The 25696-nt window shown below is 44.3% G+C and overlaps 1 protein-coding gene across 1 annotated transcript; it reads left to right on the forward strand.

The window, feature by feature from the left end:
* Positions 1 to 7445: 7445 nt before the first annotated feature.
* INHBA (inhibin subunit beta A) lies at positions 7446 to 21891 on the forward strand. The gene is made up of 3 exons (XM_056113539.1): positions 7446 to 8264; positions 10833 to 11326; positions 19805 to 21891. The coding sequence occupies exons 2-3, from the start codon at positions 10963 to 10965 to the stop codon at positions 20701 to 20703; spliced, it is 1263 nt and encodes a 420-aa protein (XP_055969514.1). The 5' UTR covers positions 7446 to 8264; positions 10833 to 10962; the 3' UTR covers positions 20704 to 21891.
* The last annotated feature ends 3805 nt before the right edge of the window (positions 21892 to 25696 follow it).

Raw genomic sequence — 25696 nt, forward strand, 5'->3', positions numbered from 1 at the left:
AATGAGTGTATGTAAGTCAACATTTTAATCGTGATAATTTCTTAAATGGACCATTGGACTCGATCACATTTTAATATTTTCTACACCTTACACAAAAGCTATGCTATTCGTTTATTTACTTTTACTTGTTTTCCAGTGTCGCGATATACTTAGGGGCTTCCACGTGCAAGGCGGGTTACTCCCAGGCTCTAAGAACACGTGTTGCTTCTTTGAAAATCAGGAGGATGCCCCTTTTTGTTAAGCGGGAGGTGCTCCCTAAAAGAATAGGGGGCAGAGAGATCTGAGATCTTGGGCGCTTGCTTTCCTTTGCACCCCATAGGCTCCCCAGCCCGTCCAAGGAGTAACCCCTGAGCACAGACAGGTGTGGTTCAAGTCCCCAACTCTCAGACAGGGTCCCCAAACAAATAGTGCGCAGAGGTTCCTGGGGGCGTCCGGTGATAAGCGCAGCTTAGGCCAGTAGGTGTGGGGCCTCCAGGTGATAAACGCTGCTCGGGCCGGGTGGGGTGGGGGCGTCCAGGCGACGTCTAGGAGCTCAGGGTGGGGGCACTGCGGGTCGCCAGGCCGCAGCGGGGGAGCGGCGGCGCACTCGAGGCCGTCTGCGCCCAGGCCAGAGTGGGCGCCCCTGCTCCCCCGCGGTCCAGCCGGCCGGCGGGGCTTCACCCGTCTGGGTCCCCGGGATCTCCGTGGCGGCAGAGCGCTTCCGTGTCATCACGACCTGATCCGCACTAGCGATCGTCCACCGCTTGGCAGTGCCCTCCCCAGGCAGGTACCGGGCGCAGCCGCGGCCTCGCGCGCGCGATGACGCGCACTGCAAGGCCTCACTCGGAGTCCTGGACGTGACCAGAGTCACAGCCACAGGCCAACCGAAGGCTCTAGCGTTTCACGGACCTTGTCTTCAAACGCACACGCTTTTCTTCACGGCACCGAGAGGGGGCAGCAGATATCCTGGCATTTTCTGAGCCGTCCAAGGGCGCTGCCTATTTGCAGATTAACCATAGTTGCCTTGTAGCATTCAAAAAGCCCCTTTCTGCTGCAGCAGCCGATCGCTTTCGGGAGCCAAATCTCTCACCTATTGCAGTGCTCATAAGTCAATATTGAGCAAAGGTGAATCCAAGTAGTAAATCACCCTGTGTAATTACTGCGCCAGGCCTCAGTCAAGCTTGTTTCATCACTATCTAAATATTACAAAGACCCAGCCTTCGCTTTTGTCTATCATTCTGTCTCTTACACATGCCTCAGTAATCTTTATTTTGACTCCTTGAAATACCCTCAGGATGGGACTGCAAGTAAAGGGATGAGTGAAGACATCTATAAAAATGCTTCAGTAAGGGCCCCAAGATGCTAGTTTAAATAAGATTTATAGTTTATAGCTCAGCCAGTGTTAAGAACTTTTTTTCCTGATGCATACACACATTGTACCTTTTCCCAGACAGATCACAAACAACCAGACTAATTTATTTGTTCAGAAGTTTTAAGGAAACAGTACATTGATGTGGACTCCTTGAGAATCTCTGAACCAATGTCTTCCTGTCACATCCTAGTTGTAGTTGTCAAAAGTTCCTTATGTGACAAATAGTAGCAGAGAGAGTGGAACAGAAAAGGTACCATTAAAAAGTTAAGGGATCTCACTCTAACAGCCAGACCCGACCCGCCCTTGTTCTCCAAACTCTGCAGAAAGTGCTCAAAGAGTCTCCTCACTTGGATATTGGTTCTGTGGATGCAGCAAGTTTGGTTCCATCAACAAAGCTTTTGGGAGAATGAGGGAAGAAGTAAAACTAGTAAATAATCATGTGTACTGGGCATGGTTCTTCTGCTTTGCAGGATTAACTTATTTGTTCCTCAAAATGGTTCTGTGAAGGATATGCTACTACTATCATCCACTAGCCGGGAACAGAGCTACTGACAGGTAACCTGACCACAGGGGCCCAGTGTGGATGTGTGAGATGTGGCCTTTGAAGCTGCCCAGATGAGCTGCAGAAACCATACACTTAAGTTCAACTTCGTCAAAAGAACTTCCAGTGGAGGTTTTCAGAGTTCAGATCCTGAGACACAGACCTGTTTCTTGTGTGCTGATAGGTGTACAGACCTGTCTAAGGGGAGCCCTTTGCACCCATTTCTGGTTCACTGTCTTCATTCACAGGGAACCAGAATAAACAAAGTCAGTCATGCAGTCATGCTTCCAGAAAACCCCCACCTCAATCACCATCACAAGCACCATCTCTACCCCGGGGAAAATAATTCGGTGGCAAACTTCTTACAACAGACCCTTCCTTAGTAAGATGAGGCCTGTAGTTCTCATCTGAAAACAAAGAATTATTTTTTTAATCTGGAAAGCAAAGAATTTCTATGAAAGTTTGAATTGAAGTTTAGGAATGATTGCTCAGAGGGGGGGAAAGTGTGAAATGGTAATCACTTTCATATGACACTTGAAAAATGTTATAATAAATCTGAGTGAATTGGAGCATGAGTTAGCCAGTCCTTTGCCTAATGATGTCACCCACTTTCTGCTTCCTCCAGCCTATGATTAATAAAAGGGAGATCATTACAGTAACTTGCTCCTAGTGGGCAGCAGTGACGTCAGCAGCAGCTGAGCAAACTGACTACATTTAGTCGTGCGTGTGTATGTGGGCATTTTTTTCTCCCTGTGACTAACATGAAGCTAACAGCATCTAATAAAGCAAAAGTTTCTTAAAATTTTAGAAACTTATTGAATGAACTGTTTTCTACAATGATCACCATTTTAATCACTTTTATTTCATGGTTAAATGATGTTGAAATTAGTCAAAACGATGTTGTTGGCTTTTTGCCTTTGTTCATTAAGTGATCAAACCTTATCCCTGGCTTTAGGGAGAGAGGGCTTTTAGCTTTGAATGTAACAATTCTTTCTTTATTCACTATCATTCCATCATCTTTAAAAAGGAACTAAATGAGTCCTAAGAAAAGGGAATATAGCCATAACTCACTTTTTGAAAGTTGACAGCTAGTTTAGAATCCAGTTAAACTCTTGGGATCAGGATCTTAATTCTAGTTTTCCGTTTTAAGCTAAGCAAAGCTAACAGAAGTCCTGCTTACTATTTCACCTCTGTAAACTTGACCTTCCTAAAGCTAGAGTGGGGTATCTGGAAATATTTACTAACTGAGATGACACTGCCAAAGTGAACTGTCAGTGTTCATGAAAGTCCACAGTGCCCAGGAAGTAGGGCTGGCCATGCCTTGGGCGGTGCTCCCAGAGAGAGGCCCAACCTTTGGACTTGCTATCAGCACTTGAGGGAGGCAACTGTGCACTGTTAAAAAATACCGATGGAACTGCACCTAGCCTTTCCTGTGTCTTCCCTTCCAAATGGAAAGGATTAAGTGGGTACAGTTCTTGGGGACATCTAGGCAAGACTGGATTAGAATCGATTCCTGCTCTTGTCAATCCAATGGAATCTATATGCTAAACCTAAATATCCTCAAGTCAGCAACATGGAACTTATTATCCAAGGGGCCCCAGGTGAGAAAAATATTATAACAATTTGTTATATATTTTTATGAGTATATTTCATAACCTTCTGGGGCAGTAGGATGGTCAACTACTGTAGCCAATGTCTTCTGATTAGATTAGAATTGAGTTTCGATAAATGATTTTGATATATGTGCTGGTCCAAAAGGCCTTTAGGAGTGTATTTATTCTGCTTGAGTTAGTATTGGCTTTTTAAAATATGTTTTCCAATAATAGTTATGGATAATGACTTCTCTCCATGTAGTGAACTTTTCACAAGTACTAAGTGGTTACCTTTTGGGAAGAAATCTAGGCATTTATGAATCATTGGGAGGTTGAAGCCGCTGGTTCCAAAATGACCATTTACCTGAGGAAACTATGATTCCCATCTTGGTTCTACTGAGACGGCACCAGGAAGTCTCAGACTTTCCCTGTAGCTTTCTTTATCCTAACCGTTTTCTGCCAACCCTCACCCTCTCATAAGATCCTCATCATTTGGGGTCTAAGCCAGGACCCAGTGTCTTCATTCATCACAGAGACCATTTCCCTGTGGGCTAGTTTGATGCAGGCAGATTCTTTTTTTTTTTCAAACTGTACAAACTTTTCTTGATCATTGTTATAATTATTATCCATGATGTGATTTTTGACAGCTGTTCTCTCGGTTCTCACAGGAGAGGCAGGACCTTCCTGGAACAGTCATCTACTTTCTTTTTAAAAAAAGGCAAAAAAGGAATTTTGCAGCAGACAGTCTTATGTGGAACATTCATTTGAATTTAGCAAAGCCCTCTGTTTTATCTCTTTGAATATTGATTGTGTGTCATTCCCCTAAGGCGTTAAACAAATGAAATCAAGCTACATCATTATTTGTTTGCTCTGGGAGAGAAGCATGGTCATTTCACTTCTGTGGATTTTTCTTCAGGGGATTCTTCATGGCTTGGATTTATCTGATACGCAATTGCTAAAATGAGTAATTCGGTTCTTCATTATGCTTTCCATGAGACTTGCCTCCTGCGAGATTGGATGTGGGCCAGCTCATCTCTCTTTTTTTCAGCTGGTCACCAAGATGTTGCTTTTGGTTAGAATAATACGAAACCAGCAGGAAATCTACTGAGGACATACTGGAAGGCTGGTCAGACTGATAACAAAATTACTGTCCAGTTGCTCTTGGTATATCAGTATTTGCAGTGTTGGGGTGGGAAGCTTCCTTTAATGGGGAAGGACAGACTTAATGAGGAGACTCACTTAAATGGATAATTTGTATCATTTTGAAGGCCCTGGAACAGGAATGGAAAGGAAGTTAGGTAAAACTTCAAAATTGAAATTGGGATTTCCTCGATTTTAGCAATTCGCGTTTGGGACCAGATCCTTTGTTTTGGCGAAGTTCCTGTGTATGGTAGTGGGGAGAGTCGCACCCATATCCTCCACTCATGAAATGCCTCCCTCCCTCCCTTTTTGCTTGATGCCAAGCAAAAATGTCTTCAGAGACTCTTGGGGAAGTAGAGACACCCAAATGCAAATGTACTATTCTAGACTGAGAAATAATAATTTATTGGGGTTTGTTTTTGTTTCTTCCGTTTTCCTTTCCTAATCATTTTAGTACTGGCATCTGGGTCCCTTGGTTCAGATAAAGCATTTCCAAATACTCTGCTAACAGCACTTATATATAGCACAAAGAGTTGTGGGAGACTGTTCTTAGAGCAATGTATGGCTTAGCAATAGAGCTCTGGATAAACTATTTCTGGCTCTGTTGTTTTCGGATGGATTTTGGTGGAATTTTACTACTTCCTTCTCCTTCTCTATTCAGATCTATTGCTTCACAGATTGAACTTAAAAGCAAACAGCTTTCCTGTTCACACTGGAATGGGAAATGCTGATTCTACCTTGTCTCCCCAGCTATCATACACCAAGGCAATGGGCAGGCTTACTGTCCAGGAAAACGGCTTCTTTGCCAATCCCATTGCCCTTGAAACCATTTGGTGAGACTCCTGGAATCTCGCTGCAGCCAGTCTCCCTAAATCCTGCTCACATTTTCTGAATTCTGAGCTTCTTTTCCAGGGAGGCTCAGCTCACCACCCAGGCCGAGCTTTCCTGCCTGGCGCCCAGAAGAATACGCCAGGTGCTGAGATGAGAACACCTTGAACCCTTTTGATTTCTCTCCATAGTCACGTTTTATGTTCAGTTTCCCAGACGGGATGAACCAGAATCATGCTTTTTGGGAAACAGATTTTTTCAGAGGAAGGAACTAAAGCACAGCAAGTTGTCAGCAGCCTGGTCTGTGCCGGGATCTCCCAGGCCCCTGCCCTTGCGGCTAAGTCAGGAGACTCCCCTGTCACCTGCCGAGACTCCTCTGCGTGAATAACAGTCCTGCAGAATAGCACCTAAAACAGCAGAGACGCAGAGCCGGCCCCGCTGCAGGCCTGATGCTGAGAGCAGCTCTCGGCCCGGGGACCGCGCCGGGGCGCGCGCTCGGCTTGGGAGGGGGGTTACCCGGTGCGGGCCCTTCCTGTCTCCCCTGGCCCGCCTGGCCCACGGAGAGCGGGGGCCGCGGGGGCCGTGGCCTGCGGCGGGCGCCACGAGACCCGGTGCGGCCGGCCCGCGCTCGCGGACTCTCCTATCCTTAGACGAACTTTGGTGTGTGACCGGCTCGCTAATTGTGATGGAAAACACGGCTCCCCGCGAGGCGCGCGCCCCGAGTTAGCGGCAAGACGGGCCCTAATTGCTCCATTTACATAAAAGTAGAAACATGCAACTTCTAAATATAAATCCCTGGCACGCCGCGCCTCGCAATTACAGTGGAGGTGCCGCACTCCCGGCCCCCGCGCGAGCGCTGCCCGGGCCGAGGCGTCGGGGGCAGGGCCGGGCCGGGCCGGGCGCGGCGGGCCCCGGGCGGCCGCGCAGGTGGACGCGGGGGCGCGGGCCGGGCGCGGGCGCGGCGCGGGCGCGGCTCCCGGGCTGCGGCTCTGGTTCCGGCGTGATCCCCGGGAGCTGCCAGCAGGTGCTGCTCAAGGTACAGTGGCCGCGGGGACGCCGCGGGGAGGGCCAGGACGCGGGAGTCGGGGCGGCCCGTGGCGACGCGCGCCGAGTCCTGCCGATGCCCCCCCCATCCCCCTCCCACCGAGGGACTCGAGAGCTCGACCCCCTGCCCGTGCCCCCCTCCCCCCACCTCCTGCCCCGGGGCCGCGGGGCTGCACGGCCGCTGACGCAAGGTCCTGCCACGGGCACCCCCCACACTCCTGGCCGAGGGGACCGGCCCCAGCCCGGCCTGGGACGCCAGAGTTCCTGCGTGGGAGACGGGCACGGGAGCGCCGCCACGGAGCCTTAGCTGACACGGGTCCGGAGCCAGCCCACACTCATGCCCCTTAGCTCTGCTTCTCAGACCCCCTCTGCTGCAGTAGAGTCACTCTATTTTATTCCCCACTTCATTTCTGCACGTCCACTTCTTAGAACTCTCCTCCCCATGGACTGCAGCCACAGGCACTGGTGTCCAGGCTGAGCTGGAGGGACCCTCTTACACAGAAATCTCCAGAAACCTGCTTCACTTAGACGTCAGGAGGCCAGAGACTGTATATTTTGCTTGTGGGCACAGTGAAAAGTTTATTTTATGCATGTTAAACCCTGCATACAAAACAACGTATCTAGTCATATGGCTTTCATTAGCCACCAATTTTGCACATTTTATCCAACTTGTCACGAGTACCCAGTTTATACTTCAGCTCTACTCCTTTAAATGGCCCTTCATCAGAGCCATTCCTGTCTGGAGCCCTTCTTCCTGTGTTACTTCCCAGCCTTCTTAAGCAACACCCCAGCCATTCCAAAAACAAAAACCAACCCCTCCACCAAAAAACAAAACAAAACAAAACAAAACAAAACAAAAAAAACCCTACCAACTTAGTCTCTAGAAGTCAAGGAACACTCACTTTTTTCACTTTTTTTCATTACTCTCGTGTGATATTTGTAACAAATGAGAAATCATAGGACATGAAGTTCTGATATGAGTTTGGAAGTTTTTTCTTTTTTTCTTTTCTAGTTAGATTGGAATTCTAAAGACATTAAGAAGGATACAACTCTCACTAACAGAGAATGACTATTCCCAAAGTTCTTAAGGATAAATGATTTATGAAGCTGGCATTCAATTTCAAGATGTAAAATAATAGTGCAAGTCAGAGAGGGGAGACAGTCATCCAAAAGGTAAATTTATTTTCCCACTGAAATAGTTTGTTTTAAAAGGACCTCAAATTATAATCTCCATTAAAGAGCACTGTGAATTTTCTTCCCTGTAAAAATCAATAAAATACTTTTTAAGTAGAGGTAGCTTCATGAAGAAACACATGTTTTCTGTAGAGAGACTAAACTGACTCTGAATATAAAATGAGGAGTGTGTGTGAAGTGTGTATAAAAGACAAGTTCAAAGTTGGACACTCAGTGAGACAGATGAGCTTGGTTCCAGTATTTTTCTAGAAGGTAAGTTAGTTTGTCAGAGGTTTAACTGGCTCAGTGATCCCCAGTGGTGTCACAGCAGTTAAGACAGCCTTTCCATTAGATAATGAATTATGAAATATGCCTCACTCTGGGAAAGCCAGTCATCTGCTGATGTCATGGCTGATTCTAACCAATCCCAAACAAAGCCCCAGCCCTCCTCTGTTTGAGTGGTACCAGTGAGTGTACAAATAAGTAGTACAGTATAAAACTTGCCAGTGCCAATACCATGAAGAGGGACTCAGACAGCTCTTACCACATGACAGCGGAGCCTGCTGGTGACAGAGACAGCACCAGCACCGGAAAGGTAATGATTTTCAACTCTTGCTTATGAGCTATTTACACATCCAGAATCAGAGTGATCTGGAAGAATTTGGCCACTTATTGGCACTTTCAAGCAGATTATGACTTGTGCCTTTATCTATTCTTCAGACAGGTTAATGCAGCTTTTAAAAGCAGAGCATGCAAATGTATTATGCATTTTTACAAACCATTCAGCACATATAGACAAGGTAACATGCCAGAGAAAAAGCTATTTTTAAAGAGTTACATTCAGAAACAGCAAATTAAGGGATCACACACAAACTCACACACGGAAAGAATCAGAATACTGCTAAGTTGCACTTACCTAAATGCTATTGGGACTGGAGTTGTTTGGAGTCATTAAACTTTTGATTCTATTTCAGACTCTCTTGTAAAACTTAATTGGACTGCAAAATGCTTTGGGTACTGCATAATGTGATGCTGAATAGGTAGATGATATTAAGTATTATACTTTAAAGATCTTTTGTTAAACAATTATTATACATGTGCACCCCTTCCTCATTCTCTTTCACTATACTACACTTTAACATTTTGACTTTAGGGAAAATGACAAAATCTTAACAATGCTAGCAGGGTAATTGATGTTCTTGGAGGTGAAATCAGGAAAATAATTGATGGCTTGTAATAGAAAGAGATATTTCAGGGAGTTGTTTGAGGAAAGGGGGAGTAGATACAATTCAGAAAAACATTGTTACTGGAGAAAACTGTAATTCTAATTTAGCGTAACAATTTTCTTCATTCTATATCTCTTGCCCTCAGACCTTGAGCTTGTACTTAATGATATACTTATTAACTTTTTTTCCACCCAAATTACAATGCTTGACTATCAAGGTCTAAACGTACTATGTGTCAGATATAAACTAACTGTATCTACAGAAATTGAGAGGGCTTATGTGTGGGAAAGAAACGGAGAGGGAAGAAAAGCTTTAACAGATGGGCCTCTTAAAGATACTTCTTCAAGATAAAGGCAGAAGACAGAAAATGAAGAAAAAGGGGGGAGGGGGGACTCAGAGAGGCATTGTTTAAAAATTCACATTTCTCTTTTTCTGTGAACACTGAAATTCATGATGATTTCATCTGTGCTGCTTCCTTGAGGGAGGGAGAAGCTGCCAAGGCGGCCAGTTCATGAATATACTAGTCCTGGACAGAATTGGGGGCAAGCTAAAGCGCTCCCCAGAATGCAGAGGCAAGAATTTCCAAATATATTCTAGGAGAGTCTTTCCCCAGGGGAGCAGTTACTCAAGCCTAGGGGCTCACTATCTGCATCAAACAATGCAGGACAGCCGAGGAGTTCTGCTGCTGCTCGGTGCAGTCAGGGCGGCCGCGAGGCTGAGGCGCTGTGTGTTGGCCAGGGCAGAAGGGGGCGGCAGCGGCGGGCGGGGGACAGGCTGCCGGCGGCAGAGCTGCGTTCTGCAGTCGGGAAAAGTAGAGTGTATTAAGGGCCAGCACGGGAGGAGGGCACCGGGCATTTAAATATGAATGAATGGGCTGGGGGCACTCCTCTTCTTGGGGCCCTAACCTTAGGCGGCCCCCAGCTGCAATTGGGCCCCTGGATCCCTGGACCCTCTTTACTGCTCTGCTACCTGGCCAGCCCTCCTGTCACCCTGCCCCCCACTCTGCAGGATGCAGGCAAGGCTGACTTTTGCAAGCCCACACACAGAGAGGAGAGGGAGAGGGAGGGAGGGAGAGAGAGAGAGAGAGAGAGAGAGAGAGAGACAGAGACAGAGACAGAGACAGAGAGACAAGAGAGAGAGACAGAGAGGGGAGAGAAGAGAGAGAGGAGATACAGAGAGAGTGAGGAAAGAGAAAGGAGAGAGGAATAGAGAGAGAGAAGGGAGAGAGACAGAGAGGAAGAGAGGACAGAGAGAGGAGAGAGGAAGAGAGGAGAGAGTGAGGAAGAGAGGGGAGAGAGAAAAGAGAGGGAGCGAGGAAGAGGGGGAAGAGAGAGAAGGAGGGAGGGAGAGAGGGAGAGAGAGAGAGGGAGGGAGAGAGAGAGAGAGAGAGAGAGAGAGAGAGAGAGAGAGAGAGAGAGAGAGAGAGAGAAGAGGCGAAGTGAGGAGGATGTCTTCTGAAGGGAAAGTAGAACTCCCAAGAACGGTGCTATTTGCAAAGAGGTGTGTGAGGGAGCCGAGCAGAAGGCAGGCAGCCTGTCAGAGAGCCGCCGTCCCTCCCCTTCCTAATCACAGCCTTTACTCACAGACAAACTCCCTCCCTCTCCCATTCACTCACTCACTCGGGGCCAATCATTTTCCTCCCTCTCTCTCCCTCTCTCTCTCTCTCTCCCCCTCTCTCCCCTCCCTCTCCCTCTCTTCCTCTCTCCCTGTCTCTCTCCCTCCCATCCTCTCTGTGTCTCTGTCTCCCCTCCCTCCCTCCCTCCCTCTCTCCCTCCCTCCCTCCCTCCCTCCCTCTCTCCCTCCCTCCCCTCCCTCCCTCCCTCTCTTACTCGGAGACAGAACTCTCCTTCCTGACAGCCACAAACCTACGGCACCGACTGCCTTCCGAGGGAACCTGCAAACAAAACTTCAGAGCAAACTTTTTCTTCTCGTTCCAGCGGATCTGCTGAGCAGGAGGAGCGGCACACACACCCCCCCGCGCCCAGACAGCACCCAGCGGCCCCGGTGCGAGGGGGCGGCGGCGCAGGGCCTCGGCAGGAGGTGACCCCCGGCAGGAGGGCCGCCAGGATGCCGCTACTCGGGCTCGGCGGGCTGCTGCTGGCCAGCTGCTGGGTGGCGGTGCGCGGCTCCCCCAGCCCGGCCGACTGCCCCTCCTGCGCGCTGGCCGCGCTGCCCAGGGCCGGCCCCAGCGCGCAGCCCGAGATGGTGGAGGCGGTGAAGAAGCACATCCTGAACATGCTCCATCTGAAGAAGAGGCCCGAGGTGCTGCAGCCGGTGCCCAAGGCGGCCCTGCTCAACGCCATCCGCAAGCTTCACGTGGGCAAGGTGGGCGAGGACGGCTACGTGGAGATCGAGGACGACATCGGCCGGCGGGCGGAGATGAACGAGCTCATGGAGCAGACGTCGGAGATCATCACCTTCGCCGAGGCAGGTCGGTGGGACGGCGCCGGACCGGCGGGAGCGGGCGGGGAGTCCCCCGGCTCGGCGGGGGTGCGCGGCCAGGTGGGGTGGCACCCGAAGCGCCGTCCGAGCAGAGTGCGGGCAGGAGCCCGGGGAGGGCCGGGGGCGGCCGCCGCCTGCCGCTGGAACCCCCGAGACGCGTCCAGGCGCGCTGGCTGGACGGGAAAGGCAGCCGGCTCGGACTCCGCAGTCACTGCGGGGACACTGCCGCTCTCTGAGCCAAAAGGGGCGAAGAGTTTTGTTCTCTGTGAAGTTCCCGAGCGCTCCTGCCCGGGAATGCAACCCTGTCGAGCTCCCTGAGACTCCAGGAGGCGGCTCGCGCCTTAAGAGGAAGAACTTGACAAATAGATGGGAAGCCTTGGCTCAGAGCTCCTCGGACCTGTTGCTGCCTTCCCGTGCTCAGTGCCGTGAGCACTGCAGGTCACAGAGCAACAGCAGGTTGACAGTTATGTGACCCAGACCCTTCTCAGGCCCACAAGCCCGTGCCTGCTCAGGCATACTCCAGGGATAATGCATGTTACTTTCGTGGTAATACCAGGCTAAAGATTCATGCTCCTTGCCAAACCCATTGGAAAGGAATGCCATTGTTTTGTTTGGTAGAACATATGGCCAGTAAAGTATGTGCAGGGACTCCCAGCATTTTTGTTTAAAAGTTTGCCGCAGCAGTATAAACAATTAAGGCAATACTCAGAATTTCCAATCCTGAAAACCTGTTGACTCAGATGTTCTGTTTCAAGAAAACTGTGCTAGACCTGGACACCCTTGGGGGTGAACAGAGCCTACTGGTTTGGGAGCCTCCCCCTCAGGAGAAGTCAGTTGTCCTGGGGGCTTCCTACAAGACCACTGTAGCTCTCACCTGAAGTTCTTTCTTTTAAACTCCTCTTAAAAGACCTTCTCGAGGACTCTTCTTTCTTTCCCTAAAGCTCTTTAGTGCAATGTAAATGGCATGACAATTAGGACTTTACCTTACAAAACTTCTGGAGCAACTATAGCAGGCTGAAATTTGAAAGTTGCCATCCAATTTCTCTCAACTTTGCCTGATTGCCAGATAATGCTTAATGATGCTGAGTCCTGTGCAGGGAATAGATTCTAGGGATCTGGAGGTTGACTTCATGGCCGGACACAAAAAGGGACCTCCCTATATGTTTTTATATGCCAACTGCCATATATGACAGCCTTAATTACAGCATTTCAATTGGCTTTACCCATATCACATGACTTAGTAAGCCTATGCATTGGGTATTTTTAATATACACCTGGTGCTGGTGATTTAACCGTTACCATTTCTGACTTCTCTGTCTTCTAGCAAACTGTTCCTTTAGCATTCAGTGACTCTTGAGTGTAAAAATTTAGCCACTTACATTTTTATAGCAGTTTACCTTTGTGCATATATATATACACACATATATTTATATAATTGCCATTTTAACTTTTCTATTAGGGATTTAATTCAAAGGAAATTGTTTTTCCTTTAAGAGGTGACTCATTTGACTTACATATTTGAACCCACTTCTCAAGAAGGGTACAAAGTGAGTGTTTGGTAGCTGATTTTGTTAACCAAGGAAAGAGCTATATCATTTGAATGACTGTAATGAATACATAACTGTCTTGCTGTTGTTGGCATTATTCAAACTTGAATATATTCAAACTGTGTTAAACACCAATGCTTTTTGAATACTGGCTAAGGACATTCATTCTTTTTCCTTATAAGTATTTTGTAGAGCATAGAATCCAGTCTATAAGTGTCACCTTCTTGCAAATTAATGAAACATACCCTTAAATAGACCTTTCAACCCGGAGTTACCTTAAATTAAGGCTACCTGTATAATTTTGCCTCTATTCTCTTCGATAGTTGAATACAGTTCTAAAAAGACATAAAGCTTGAGAGATGGCAAAAGGTTAAGTGCAATTGAATAGAGCTCCCTATCTTTGTAAAGCTCATATGAGTATTACAAAGCTGCCAGGGATCGCACTTAGGTTGCCTGAGATTTATTCCAACACATATAAACGAGTTTCTTTTTATACAAACACCCAACATTGTTCACTAAGTTATCACCCTTTTCTCTGTTTCCTTTTTTCTCTTTCTTTCTTTCTTTCTTTCTTTCTTTCTTTCTTTCTTTCTTTCTCTCTTTCTATCTTATGTGTTTAACCTAAGACCTTAAAGAAAAGGAAAAAGAAAAGAAGGAATGGCTAGAGCTAAGCCGGGTATCAAAGTAGTGAAGCTAAAATAAATGACCCTCTTGACTATTATTATGTCTTATTTCAACCTTTTTTATCCATGATAATAGCTGGTCGAAGTATTATAAGTTTCTGTATGCTGCCAAATTCGGATGCTGATTATGGTAATTATCATAGTAATTGATAACGCCTACCAAAGAACAGTTAGGGAAAATAAAATAAATGAACCCTCAAGAAGTAGAAAATGCTGGCCTATTCAAGGTGCTATTCAAAACCTCCCCTCTTTGGGGAAACTAGTTATAGAGTGAAGAAATGTACTATTGTCAAACAAGGGTCTAAGAAGACTTGCTTGCACTATTCTTTCCATACACCCGAAAAAAAGGCAGTTCAAAGAGGGGCTGACCCCACCATTCCACTCCAGGCTTTTGAACTTACTTGTCAATTACCCCTCAGCAAAGATCCCTAAGATGTTAGAGCTTGATTGGCCACAAGAGGGCGCATTCTTTGCTCCTTACCAGTTTCACCTACTGAAAACCCCTCTGTAGTGCCCTATTGGTGATTGTCAGTTAGTTACCTCTGGCTTCTTCTCATCCCCTAGACAGGTTAGGATTTTATGGGACTGGAGGAGCATAACTACCTGTCATGTATTAATGCATGTGAGCTTTCTGGAGGTCCATAGAAGATACAGAAGTGATGCATTTTAGAAGCAAACAAAGCAGAGTGTGGAGAAATGTGACTGTGAATCATCAGCAGGACTGATTTGCTCGCACAGCTCTGCCTAATACGGTTGTCTGGGCTTTTACAAAAATGTCTTCCATCTCCCGATATTGCTGTCTCATTTGCTTGTCTTATCAACACTCTCACCAGCGACAAATGACAAGTGACTTCCAAGAGAGAGAAAAAGGGCTATTTATTTAACGCCTTGTGGGAGCATGGCATGCCATTTCAGAATGTGTGCTTGTCTCTGAGTTAAGGGTACAGAGAGAAATGGTGGAGGAAAACTGTGAAAAGTAATGCACAGTGACTTGGGCCTGTGGACTAGGTGCTTTTGAAGTAGGGGTGGGTGTCAAGGCTGAAATTCTGTTTTAATATTTGGAGAACAGGGATAATGCCTTCCAAGGCATTCTTTGTGTGTGAAACCTGTATTTGTCTTGGCCTGTCTCTGCTAAAACATAATCAAGTATGATCTCTCAGCTGTAGTTCAGATTTCTCCATACTGAACTGGCTCATAGATCAAGAATCAAGTGTACAAGTTCCCAGGAACTTTGAAAGAAATATCTGAAATTCTGTGGGTTGAACCTTAAGAATTTTTTACTTTCTTTTGAAATCTAACACCCCTTTTTTCTGTAAACATTTAACCTTATTTTTCATCACCTTTTAAATGAAAGATATAAGAATGCAACTGAGCGCTTACAATTTAATAACAAATACTAAGAAAAGATACTAAAGCTAAAAAAAAAACCCAATGAAGATAATGTATGACCAAACCTGTGATTTTACTCCAGGCAGGATCTTCTACTCAAGATTAGCAGAGGAATAACCTTTAAGGCCTCAGTTTCTGCCTTATGTCCAAGCCCTCACACCATCCAGAGAGAGAGCTAGTGTCTCAGAGAACGCGCATGCTGTATGTAGCTCTCTCTTTTAGTACAAGTGACTATCCCATATCTAGGTATAGTGAAACCTTATTGGGTGAAGAATGAAGATAAAAGCAATAGTCACATTTTATAGCAAAATCTCCCCCTCTCCCAGTGAATTAAAACCCTCTATAAACAACAAAGCTTTCCACATTAGTGATGTAATTGCTACCCATATGCAGAAGAGCATCATTATCAGCAGGACCTGTCGATGGAAACTAAACAAAACAAAAAGCAAAAACTGCATGTGTATATGTCTGATTTCACTGCAGATATCCACATGGCCACAAATCTGAGGTGCTGGACTGAAGGATGAGCAGAAGTTTACATGCTGGACCAGGGGAGAAAAAGAACAAGGGATGTGGCTCCTTAATCTTGATACCCCCAGCCCAGCCTCCAGAAATGAGCTGTTAAAAACAATTTTATTTTTACTTCTGACTTCTACGGGTCTTTCTCCAACTCCTCCTGCCCAGAAATCTTTCAGAGGTGCTCACTATGAGGTGCAAAATTTACCCCTCCTACCCATTTTAATGCACTTTCCATTCTTCCTTTGGTATGTGTCCACCAATATCACAGAGGTTTAATTGATGAAATATTATCACCCACATGGGTTTGCGTGGGACTTTCTTAGTGACTTACACAGGCAGAGCAGGCTGTGATACAAGCCTTGCTCACAAGCCTAAGCAGAGAAAAAATAGCACAGAAGATGAAAAAAAATGTCAGAGAGTAGGTAATGAGAGGTTAGCAATGCCATCCACTATATCTAGATAGGTAATGCGCTATAGGAACCCATGTGCACCTGTCTAAATGCACGCTCTACCTGCTCATGCACAAGATGGGAAGGCTTCCATTCCAGAATTTCAGAGCACGAAGTATTTAAGTCAAGTCTGAAACTGATTAGTAATAGATTCCTAAGCACCCCTGTCTTAGGCAACCTTCTTTGGTAGAGATTAAAAGATTGAAACGCATTGAAACCATCATTGCAATATATAGAAATCTCTCTCAGGAAAACACTTATCAAGGGAATAGAATCCAATGACTGGTTCTATTTTTTTATACCTATGAAATCTAAGGGTTATAATATCATTCTGAAACATATAACCCTGATAAATATTAATTTCATCCCAGTTTCTGTCTGCCTCCTTCTCCCCACCCCCTCTGCAATGAAAGCTAAATGGAAAAAGGAAAAAAAAACAGGCACTGCTTAAGAAGTCAGAATACAATAGAACTTTTAAAATGTACCTGCGTATAAGGTAGACATTAAGAAGACTTGAATCTCTTTCTTCCCCCAGTTCTCCTGGGCATTAAGGCAACAGCATTTTCATGAAATTGGATCTCAGTTTTATTTTTTTTTTCTGATAAAAGATCATGCTATATACAAATAGCAGTTCCAGAAATGGACACCAGGAGAAGGAGGCGACAAGCATGTCAATTAGTAGGGGAAAATCCAAATGTCAGAAATCTGGGGGAGAAATGTATCACGCAGGCAGTGGATGTGGAGACCAGGAACAGTCGTTCAGCTCGGATAATTAAACGGGTGCATACATCAGCGCCTCATGGCTCCTCAGTATGCAAACGATGCCATCCACTTAATTATCAACCAAGACCAGGATGAAAGTCATTTTCGGATGACTCTCCTATCCTAATTTAACAGCACCTGACAGATTGGGTCCCCTCTAATGAGGACTGTCTTTGTACAATCCTCTCTCAGGAACACTAAATCATTCGCTTCCAAGTACAGCTGCCTGTAAAGAAGGGGCGGGGCTCTGTGGCGCATAGAACCCTGGTGGTGTGAAGGGACTGTCCTGCAGGCTGTCCTTGGTGGCAAAGGCCCTGGGATGCACAGACCCTGCAGGAGCTCTCACTGCTTTAGAGTCACTGACGGATTCTCCCGGCTGTCCGCCCCCCCCACCCCGCCTTCCCTCTCAACCCCCAGGATCTGTAGGAGTCTCTGGATTTTCTCCGTGGGGGAGTGTAGCCCTGTGCCTGTCAGCAACCCCCGTCCCCCACCCCCACCACGCTCTCCGGGCCTCTGAGGGTCAGTGTGGGGCAAAGCTCAGCAGAATCTATGGGACCGTATGACCCGCAGCCCCAAACCTCCGCATCCGGGGACCAGGCAGATTCTTCAGGTTCGCATAGTTTCCTCCAGAATCAAAACAGAGCCTTGCCTCCTGGCTCCTCTAATTTAGCAGCTATTACCTCTGTCTCAGCAGGGCACCCCGTTCGGGCTAAGGCCGAGGGCAGCAGCAGGTAGCCTGTTAGCGTGGTCTGCCGGGAAGGGCGCGCTCCGCTCACAGGGAGGGGCGCTGCAGAGGCTGCGTGGGGGGGGGGGGGGGATGGTGGCTGAGCTCCCCTGGCCCCCCAGGCCCGCAGGCTTCTGGCAGCCCTTTCCTTTGGTCTTGGCAGGACCTTACTACCACTGGGGAATCTGCTGGGGATCTTCTTTTTAGATTTAAGTGATTCAACTCTCCTTCCCAGAATCTTTTCTTTTCTGAAAACAACAACAACAACAACAACAACAACAAAACAAAACCCTGTGCCCTCTCCTCCCCCTCCCCCATCACTCAATGCTTAGTGAAGAACACACATTTGGAAACAAAAGTCATTATGCTTCCTAAAAAACATAGTTTCTGGCTTTGGTGAGCTAATCATGTACTCAGGGTTATTATTCATTTCAACTCTGGAGGCTGGAGGTCTGTGCGAAGGTTTCAGGACCACCTCCTGTGCGTAACCAGTACCAAAACCAGCACATCCGCCTCCATGGTGGCCAGTTTCTGGTAGTTTAGGCTAGGATGTCTGAGAACCTATACATACTCAGCTATCCCTTGCCTCAGCTTCAGTGAATTTACCACTCTTGTAATCACGGAGTGCAGTGTGTTAAATTAAGAACAGAATCTACAGTGTGCAATGCACAGAAAAACCTCCCTTCTGCCACAGGGAATTTGAAACTGTGCCTAAAATTTATAGTACCGCAAACATCTCAGGGCTGAGAGTGATAAGTATGGCTGGATTTCTGATAACTCTAGAAACCCGGGCAGGAAGAACCTCCTAGGGAGTTGCAAGTTCTAAGGTGAACTTTAAGATGCTTTCAGATTGGTGCATAGGATGTAGGCATGCCTGCCAGTTATCAGTGCACTGACAGGGAAAGTGGTCAAGAAAACGGCATAGTTCGGAGATCACTGAATGATACACTAGAAATAATGGAAAATACTTGATTAATTAAAAATTTTGAATCTGGGCACCTGCTCCTTACATCAAATGTTATTGCATAAATATGCATACAGGTGAGGTACTTATTTGAAAGAGAAGGAAACAGAAGACTTCCTGATTTGAGAACTCAGCAAGAACTGAGTAGCCACAACTGATACAACTCTGATGCCAATGTAGATTTCCTCTGTTTCAGCTGCAGATATAATAATTCATATTCAGTTAGCTGCCTTTAAATGGGAAGGAGGCAAAACTGGGGGACTCTCTCCAATGCTATAGCTAATTTAGCATTTGCTAATAAGGATTGGAGATATTGTCTGCTTTTGGCTAAGCACTGCACCATGATGTTGAATGTGATTAAGAGAGCCTGAGGTCCAGGTTATTTTCATGCAGAGATGTCTAGAACTGTCCTTTCATCTGAGAACTGAAATCTTAGAGGAGGGTAACCACAAAGGGCAACATATTTGTATTAATACAGAAGTATTTTGGGCAGAAAGAAGAGCAGATCTTAGTGTCTGGAGGTGAGAGAGTAGGCAGGAAAACCATGACATTAAATAAACCCTGTGGAGTTGAACTACAGAGGACAGGACTGTTGGCAGAGCCATTTAGGGCTATCCTAGCATGCTAGGAACCCTTGGTGCTAGTCTAAGGTAAGAAGAACTCAGTGGAAAGGAGCAAAGTAATCATACCTGCCTTGAGGAAAGATTTCTCCACCCCTTGAATAGAGAACTGATTGCTCAGGGGCATGTTTCAATGTGAGAAAAGCTTGTTCCAGAGAAGTCATCTTCCTGGCTCTAGGCAACAGCTAAGGGGAGTGGGAAGAGAGGTAAATAGGTTGTCCTAGGAAGAAGGTTCACCTCAGGAGAATGTGCCACGCAGAATTAGTGGAGGGAATTTATGTATTTATGTGGGGAAAATGTCTTTTTACAGTTTGCTAGAGTTGCAGGGAGTTTTCATTAATGCAGTGTTGCATTCCCGTTTCATAGATTAGGCAGCAGACACAGATTCTCAAGCCCCTCAGACCAGGACTTTGTTCTTTCTGGAGCAAAAGTTAAACAAAAACCAAAACTACTTAAAGGGCCAGGATTAAAATATTTTATATTTTGTGGACTAGAGACTCTAGCTCAGGAGCATATTATAGTGCTAAAATAGCCACAAACAACCCATAAATGAATAAATAAACTAAGATCCAATACTGTCTATGTACAGGTACTAAAGCGTAACTTGATACAATTTTGACATGTCATGAAATATTTCTTCCATCTTTTCAAACATTAAATCTATTCTAATAATGGCAGGCTTAATTTGCTTACATCTGTTTGTGATGGTCCGCCCAGGTAGATCAGTGCTTGCCTAAAGCTTATGAACAGATTCCAATCCCCAAGCTAATGTGTGTCCCTACTCTCTTTTGTATCATGTTCCATCTTCAGGCACAGCCAAGAAGACACTGCACTTTGAGATTTCCAAAGAAGGCAGTGACTTGTCAGTGGTGGAACGTGCAGAAGTCTGGCTTTTCTTAAAAGTCCCCAAGGCCAACAGGAATAGGACCAAAGTCACCATCCGGCTCTTCCAACAGCAGAAGCACCCCCAAGGTGGCATAGACACAGGGGAGGAGGCCGAGGAAGGCGGCTTCATGGAGGAGAGGAGTGAACAGTTGATATCAGAGAAGGTGGTGGATGCTCGGAAAAGCACTTGGCACATCTTCCCTGTCTCCAGCAGTATCCAGCGATTACTGGACCAGGGCAGAAGTTCCCTGGATGTTCGGATTGCCTGTGAGCAATGCCATGAGACAGGTGCCAGTCTCGTGCTCCTGGGCAAGAAGAAGAAGAAAGATGAGGAGGGGGAAGGCAAGAAGAAGGACAAGAAGGATGGAGACGGAGGGGCAGGAGGAGAAGAGGAGAAGGAGCAGTCCCATAGGCCATTCCTCATGCTTCAGGCCCGACAGTCTGAAGACCATCCTCATCGCCGACGCCGGCGGGGCTTGGAGTGTGATGGCAGGGTCAACATCTGCTGTAAGAAACAGTTTTACGTCAGCTTCAAGGACATCGGCTGGAATGACTGGATCATTGCTCCCTCGGGATACCATGCCAACTACTGTGAGGGTGAGTGCCCGAGTCACATAGCTGGCACGTCGGGCTCCTCCCTCTCCTTCCACTCCACCGTCATCAACCACTACCGCATGCGGGGGCACAGCCCCTTTGCCAACCTCAAGTCATGCTGTGTGCCCACCAAGCTGAGACCCATGTCCATGCTGTACTATGATGACGGGCAAAACATCATCAAGAAGGATATCCAGAACATGATAGTAGAGGAGTGTGGATGCTCATAGAGCACCCAGTCTTGGGGTGGGGCGGGGGAGGGACGGGAACAGGAGTTGTCCAGGGAAGACAGTGGCAAAATGAAGACATTATTAAGGTTTCTGAGTTCAACCACCAGAGTAAAAAGAAAGTCAAAAACAAAAACAAAAAAAAAAACAAAAAAACAAAGACAAAAACAAAACAAAGTTAAAACCTAAAATCAAAACCTGAGGCAGTTGAAGGAAGATGTGGAAAAATTTCTTAGCCAGGGCTCAGAGATGAAGCAGTGAAGGAGATGGGAATAAGCGTGGGGGAGGGAAAAGCACAGACCCTACATTTCTCTCCAAATCAAAACCATGGTGATGCCAACTGCTGGTTGCTTCCATGAGAGCACTATCCTCTCCTTTTCACTTTGCTTTCAGTGTGAGCCTCGCAGTCAACTCGTCTAGTCTGCACAAGGCAGACTCGCACAATGCAGATAGCAGCGAGAAAGCCATGAGTTTGAAAGGGCCAGTTACAGGCACTTTCCTACCCAGTTAACCAGGTCATAAGTTATGTCTGTGGAGCCCTCTCTTTGTGTATTGCAGCCTGTGCAAGCACAGACACACACACACACACACACACACACACACACACGCACACACACAGCACAGAACATAGAAACACATGCACCCCACATGCACACTACATTCACATCCACACCTCAGCCTTTACATATATACACTACAGTACACAAATACAGGTACTCATACACACACACCATCCACACAGACATATGCTCAGAGGCATTTCAACACACCAGATCTTGATCAAAGAACAATGGTGTGCTGGTGATCACACTTTCTTTTTCTGCACCACTTTCACAACACAACACAACACAAAAAAAAACCCCAGACATTAAAAAAAAAAGAACAAGAATGGAAAGAGAGAAAGATCAAGGAAAAAGAAAACCAAGTGACATTTCGTTAAGGTGCTTAATGATCTTAGAACTATGCAACCTAATGGGTTTGAAACTGTTTACCTGAGATAGAACGGAAAGAGAGACTTTTTTGTATTGGAAGTAATCTGATTAATTTTTATTTTCTTCAAGGAGAGATACTTGAAAGGAATATGTTTGTCCATCTGTTGGATCCAAACATTTCTATATTTTGTAAATGTTGTTTTTTTTTATCGTTTACTATTTGCACTACAACGGTGTTTGACCTGTCTAATCCTTATTTAACAAGTATTTTCTTTGGGTGGGGGTGGGAGGGTTAAGAGCTGCACTTAATGTGAGCTATAAAAGAACTGCTACAGCACACAAAAATAGCTATTTTTATTATTATAATTATAATTATTATTATTATTTTGTACCTTAAAAAATAGACACATACACCAAAGACATTTGTGTGGGCCTTTAAACAGTCTGTCTGTGGTTGACATCATTCTTCATCAGGGAGTCAGGTGTTGGGATTCAAGGTGAATTGGATGGATTGTGTTCAGGCTTAAAAGACCTGAAAAGTTTGATTTTTGACTCCTTTTACATCCACGAAACAGGACATTTCATTCTGGATGTACAGTAGTTGTACACTGTTGAAGCCAAGTTCCATCACGTTCATAGAGTACCACATGCTTGTATGTGTATATATACATTGCTCGTGCATCTGCATATCTGTGTGTATATATACATGTACTGCACCATGTCCATACACATCTTAAGCACTTCAGGCTGTCATTTTTAAATGTTCTTAAAGCAATGAATGTTTGTGTGCAAAACACAGTATTTTTAAGAAGGATAGGCTATAGTTTTTGCTTTTACTCTGAACTAGGTGGGCACATTTCAAATATTTGGCTGGGAAAATGTCTGGAAATCCCAGTGGGAGTTCAGCAAGACCCTCTCACAGGGATTCTTTTCCCTTCTCTTTCTTGCCTCCACCCCATACTACAAGTTATTCTCTGCTCCTGCAGGAAAAAACAGGAAATTTTTAATCAAATCTTTATTTTTCCCCCCTGTAACTTACTGTCTATTGGAATCAATCTTAAATCAAAATCTTTTTCAGAAAGAAAAGCAATCTTTAGGTCAGAATAAAAGTTGATGCTTTAATTTTTTATATATATATATGAATCTTTCTGTGGGAGATATTGCCTGCATAGCTGGGTTAAATAACATTGTTACTAGTTGGAAGATAATTGAGGGCAAAGTATTAAGAGAGTGGGAATAAAAAAGAAAATAGGAGGCAGGGATTGAGGCAATAGTGAAAAATTCTTACTGTTATAATTTAATACCACATTTTTGATGTGTAAGTTTGTATGTAGGAATTCAGATGCAAAAAAGTTAAAAATACCTTTATGAATATTAAAGTACATGCTTAAAGCTAAATTTCTACTAATTTATTTTGCAGTCTTTAGCTTACCTAGAAGAGCTAATAAGTTATTCATTTATGTGCATTTAAACTACAGAGTCTTATTTTTATTGGCTTGTTTTAAGTTTGAAAAATATTGAAAAATATTTTTAAAAATTGGAAAAGATTAATTCATTAACATTTTGTAAAACATTGAAGCTTTCAGCCCTATGCTCATTCCTAGATTTTAAAAGATATATTATTATGGGTGGGGCAGGAAGTATTGGTAAGGAACCAAACGTTGTAAAAGGTGGTTTAACTGTTCTAGAGAAATATTGTTTGTAGGCAAATTTCTTTAAGGACATGGCCAGGGAGTCATTCTTTTAACCTTTTGGATTTTCACCCATTCTTAAGCAGAAAATATAAAATGAAATGAATGGAATTAGATTATAATTAAAGGCAGAAAATGCAGCATTGATACTATTTTCTCTTAACCATTTGTTAGGAAATAATGCATGTGGGAAGGTAGGTGAGGGAGAGGAAAGTCCTAAGGAACGGAGATGGAGATGTCCACCTTTACAAACTTTGGTGACAACTTGTGATTGCTTTTTAAACTGCCTCTCTTTTGTTATTGTAAAAGAAAGTGGAAATTGGAAATTGTGGGAATAGTTTGGGCAGCCAATTCCTACTTCACTGTGCAATGGTGGAGATGGCATGCAATGGAAAAAGCAAGAAGTGAAAAAGCTGACTGGTACCTGCTTAGAACTCCCATTCTTCTCAAATGTGTTTGCCATCCAGCAGAGCCTTTAATTCTCACCACACTGGAAGCAATGTGGGCTTTCATTAGTGACCAGAGTAATTAGAAGCAAAGAAAATAAAATTTCATAGGACAACATTTTAATGGGATGATTTAATTTAAATTAAGTCATCTAAGTGCACTTAAATGATTGGATTATCACATATCCACAAACTTTAACCTAACCTCACTAAATTTATATGGCATTGAAATAGAATTGCTACTGTAATTAATAATCTTGGAAGATAGGAAACTTGCAAACACCCATCTTCATGTAACCAGCACAAGTCCAAAAGAAAAAAATTTTAAATTCTACCATAGTGTGTTTTTCCCTCAGCAAAGATTGCTCTATCTACTGTCTTTCTAGGACTAATCTGTAGATTCTAAATTATCTACCCACTCCAGTAAAAAAAAAAGCATTTTCCTAGGTACCTTTTGATAATTTCATAGATTGAAATATCATTTTTTAAATCTTAGTTTCTTTTGTTCTTTTCCACCAAATTTTAAGTTGCAGCACCCCAAATTAAGGTTTTCTGTTACTGAAGACCAAGAAATTTTATATATATTTAAGATTGATTCCACAACTTATTTTCAAGAATAGTGCGTGCATTCTCCTTTAAAGTAGAGCAAATGAAATTTTTTTTTACCCTGTGAGACTGGATCTCAAGAAGTTAACTCTAAAACACAGAGTACACAAACCCCTCAGTTGTATTAAGCTTAAATTCAGATTATCATACTCACTTTGAAAAAAAAAAGATTTCCTGTGGGCTTTTGGCAACTTCCTTTTTCAATGAAGAGAAAAACTTAGTCACCCTGAAAACCTACACAGCAAATGAAACTTGTAGATGTGGGCAGAAAGTTTGGGGGTGGACATTGTATGTGTTTAAATTAAACCCTTTAGCACTGAGAGGCTGTTGTATGGGTCAGAGAATATGAGTGCTTAGAAGCTGTTCACATTTTAAAGAGCAGAAGTAAACCACATGTCTCAGCTATATTATTATTTATTTTTCTGCATAAAGTGAATTGTTTCTTCTGTATTAATTTCTGATGGGTTTTTCCCTCTATTTAAATGCTTTGAAAAAGAATGCATTGACAATGGGTTGATATTTTTCTTTAAAAGAAAAATATAATAATGAAAGCCAAGGTATTCTGAAGCCTGTTTTGTTCTAAAATTGTTTATGTTCTGTGGTTGATGTTTGTTTGTTTGTTTTTATTTTGTTTATATTTTTGGCATAATACATGCAGTTCTTTAACCAATGTCTGTTTGGCTAATGTAATTAAACTTGTTAATTTATATGAGTGCATTTCAACTATGTCAATGGTTTCTTAATATTTATTATGTAGAAGTACTGGTAATTTTTTATTTCAATGTGTTTAAAGAGATAACAGTTTGATATGTTTTCATGTGTTTATAACAGAAGTTATTTATTTCTATGGCATTCCAACGAATATTTTGGTGTTTGCGAGGCATGCAGTCAATATTTTGTACAGTTAGTGGACAGTATTCAGCAACGCCTGATAGCTTCTTTGGCCTTATGTTAAATAAAAAACCTGTTTGGGATTTATTTTTTATTTTATTTTATGCCTTATTGGTTTTCCAAGATCAACTTTGCACACATATTGCTATGCTGTTGCAGAATGATGATTTTGTTTCTACTGTAATTATCTGGAAGAATATGAGAAACAGATTGAATGGGAGAGAGAGGACAAAAGATTGAATGGGAGAGCTCAAATACAAAAGAAATATATATTGCTCTGCTAAAGGTTTAATGTGCTGCAGATGCTTGGCCAGCAGTATTTATAGCTTATTCATTTGTTCATTTTCTATTTTTCAACCACAGTGACAAGTAGCATGAAATGAAGTGGTATCCCTTCTTTCCCTCTCTCTAAGCCTTCTGTCTTCCCTTC

This window comes from Sorex fumeus, unplaced genomic scaffold, assembly GCF_029834395.1.
Source record: "Sorex fumeus unplaced genomic scaffold, SorFum_2.1 ptg000020l, whole genome shotgun sequence".
Lineage (NCBI taxonomy): Eukaryota > Metazoa > Chordata > Mammalia > Eulipotyphla > Soricidae > Sorex > Sorex fumeus.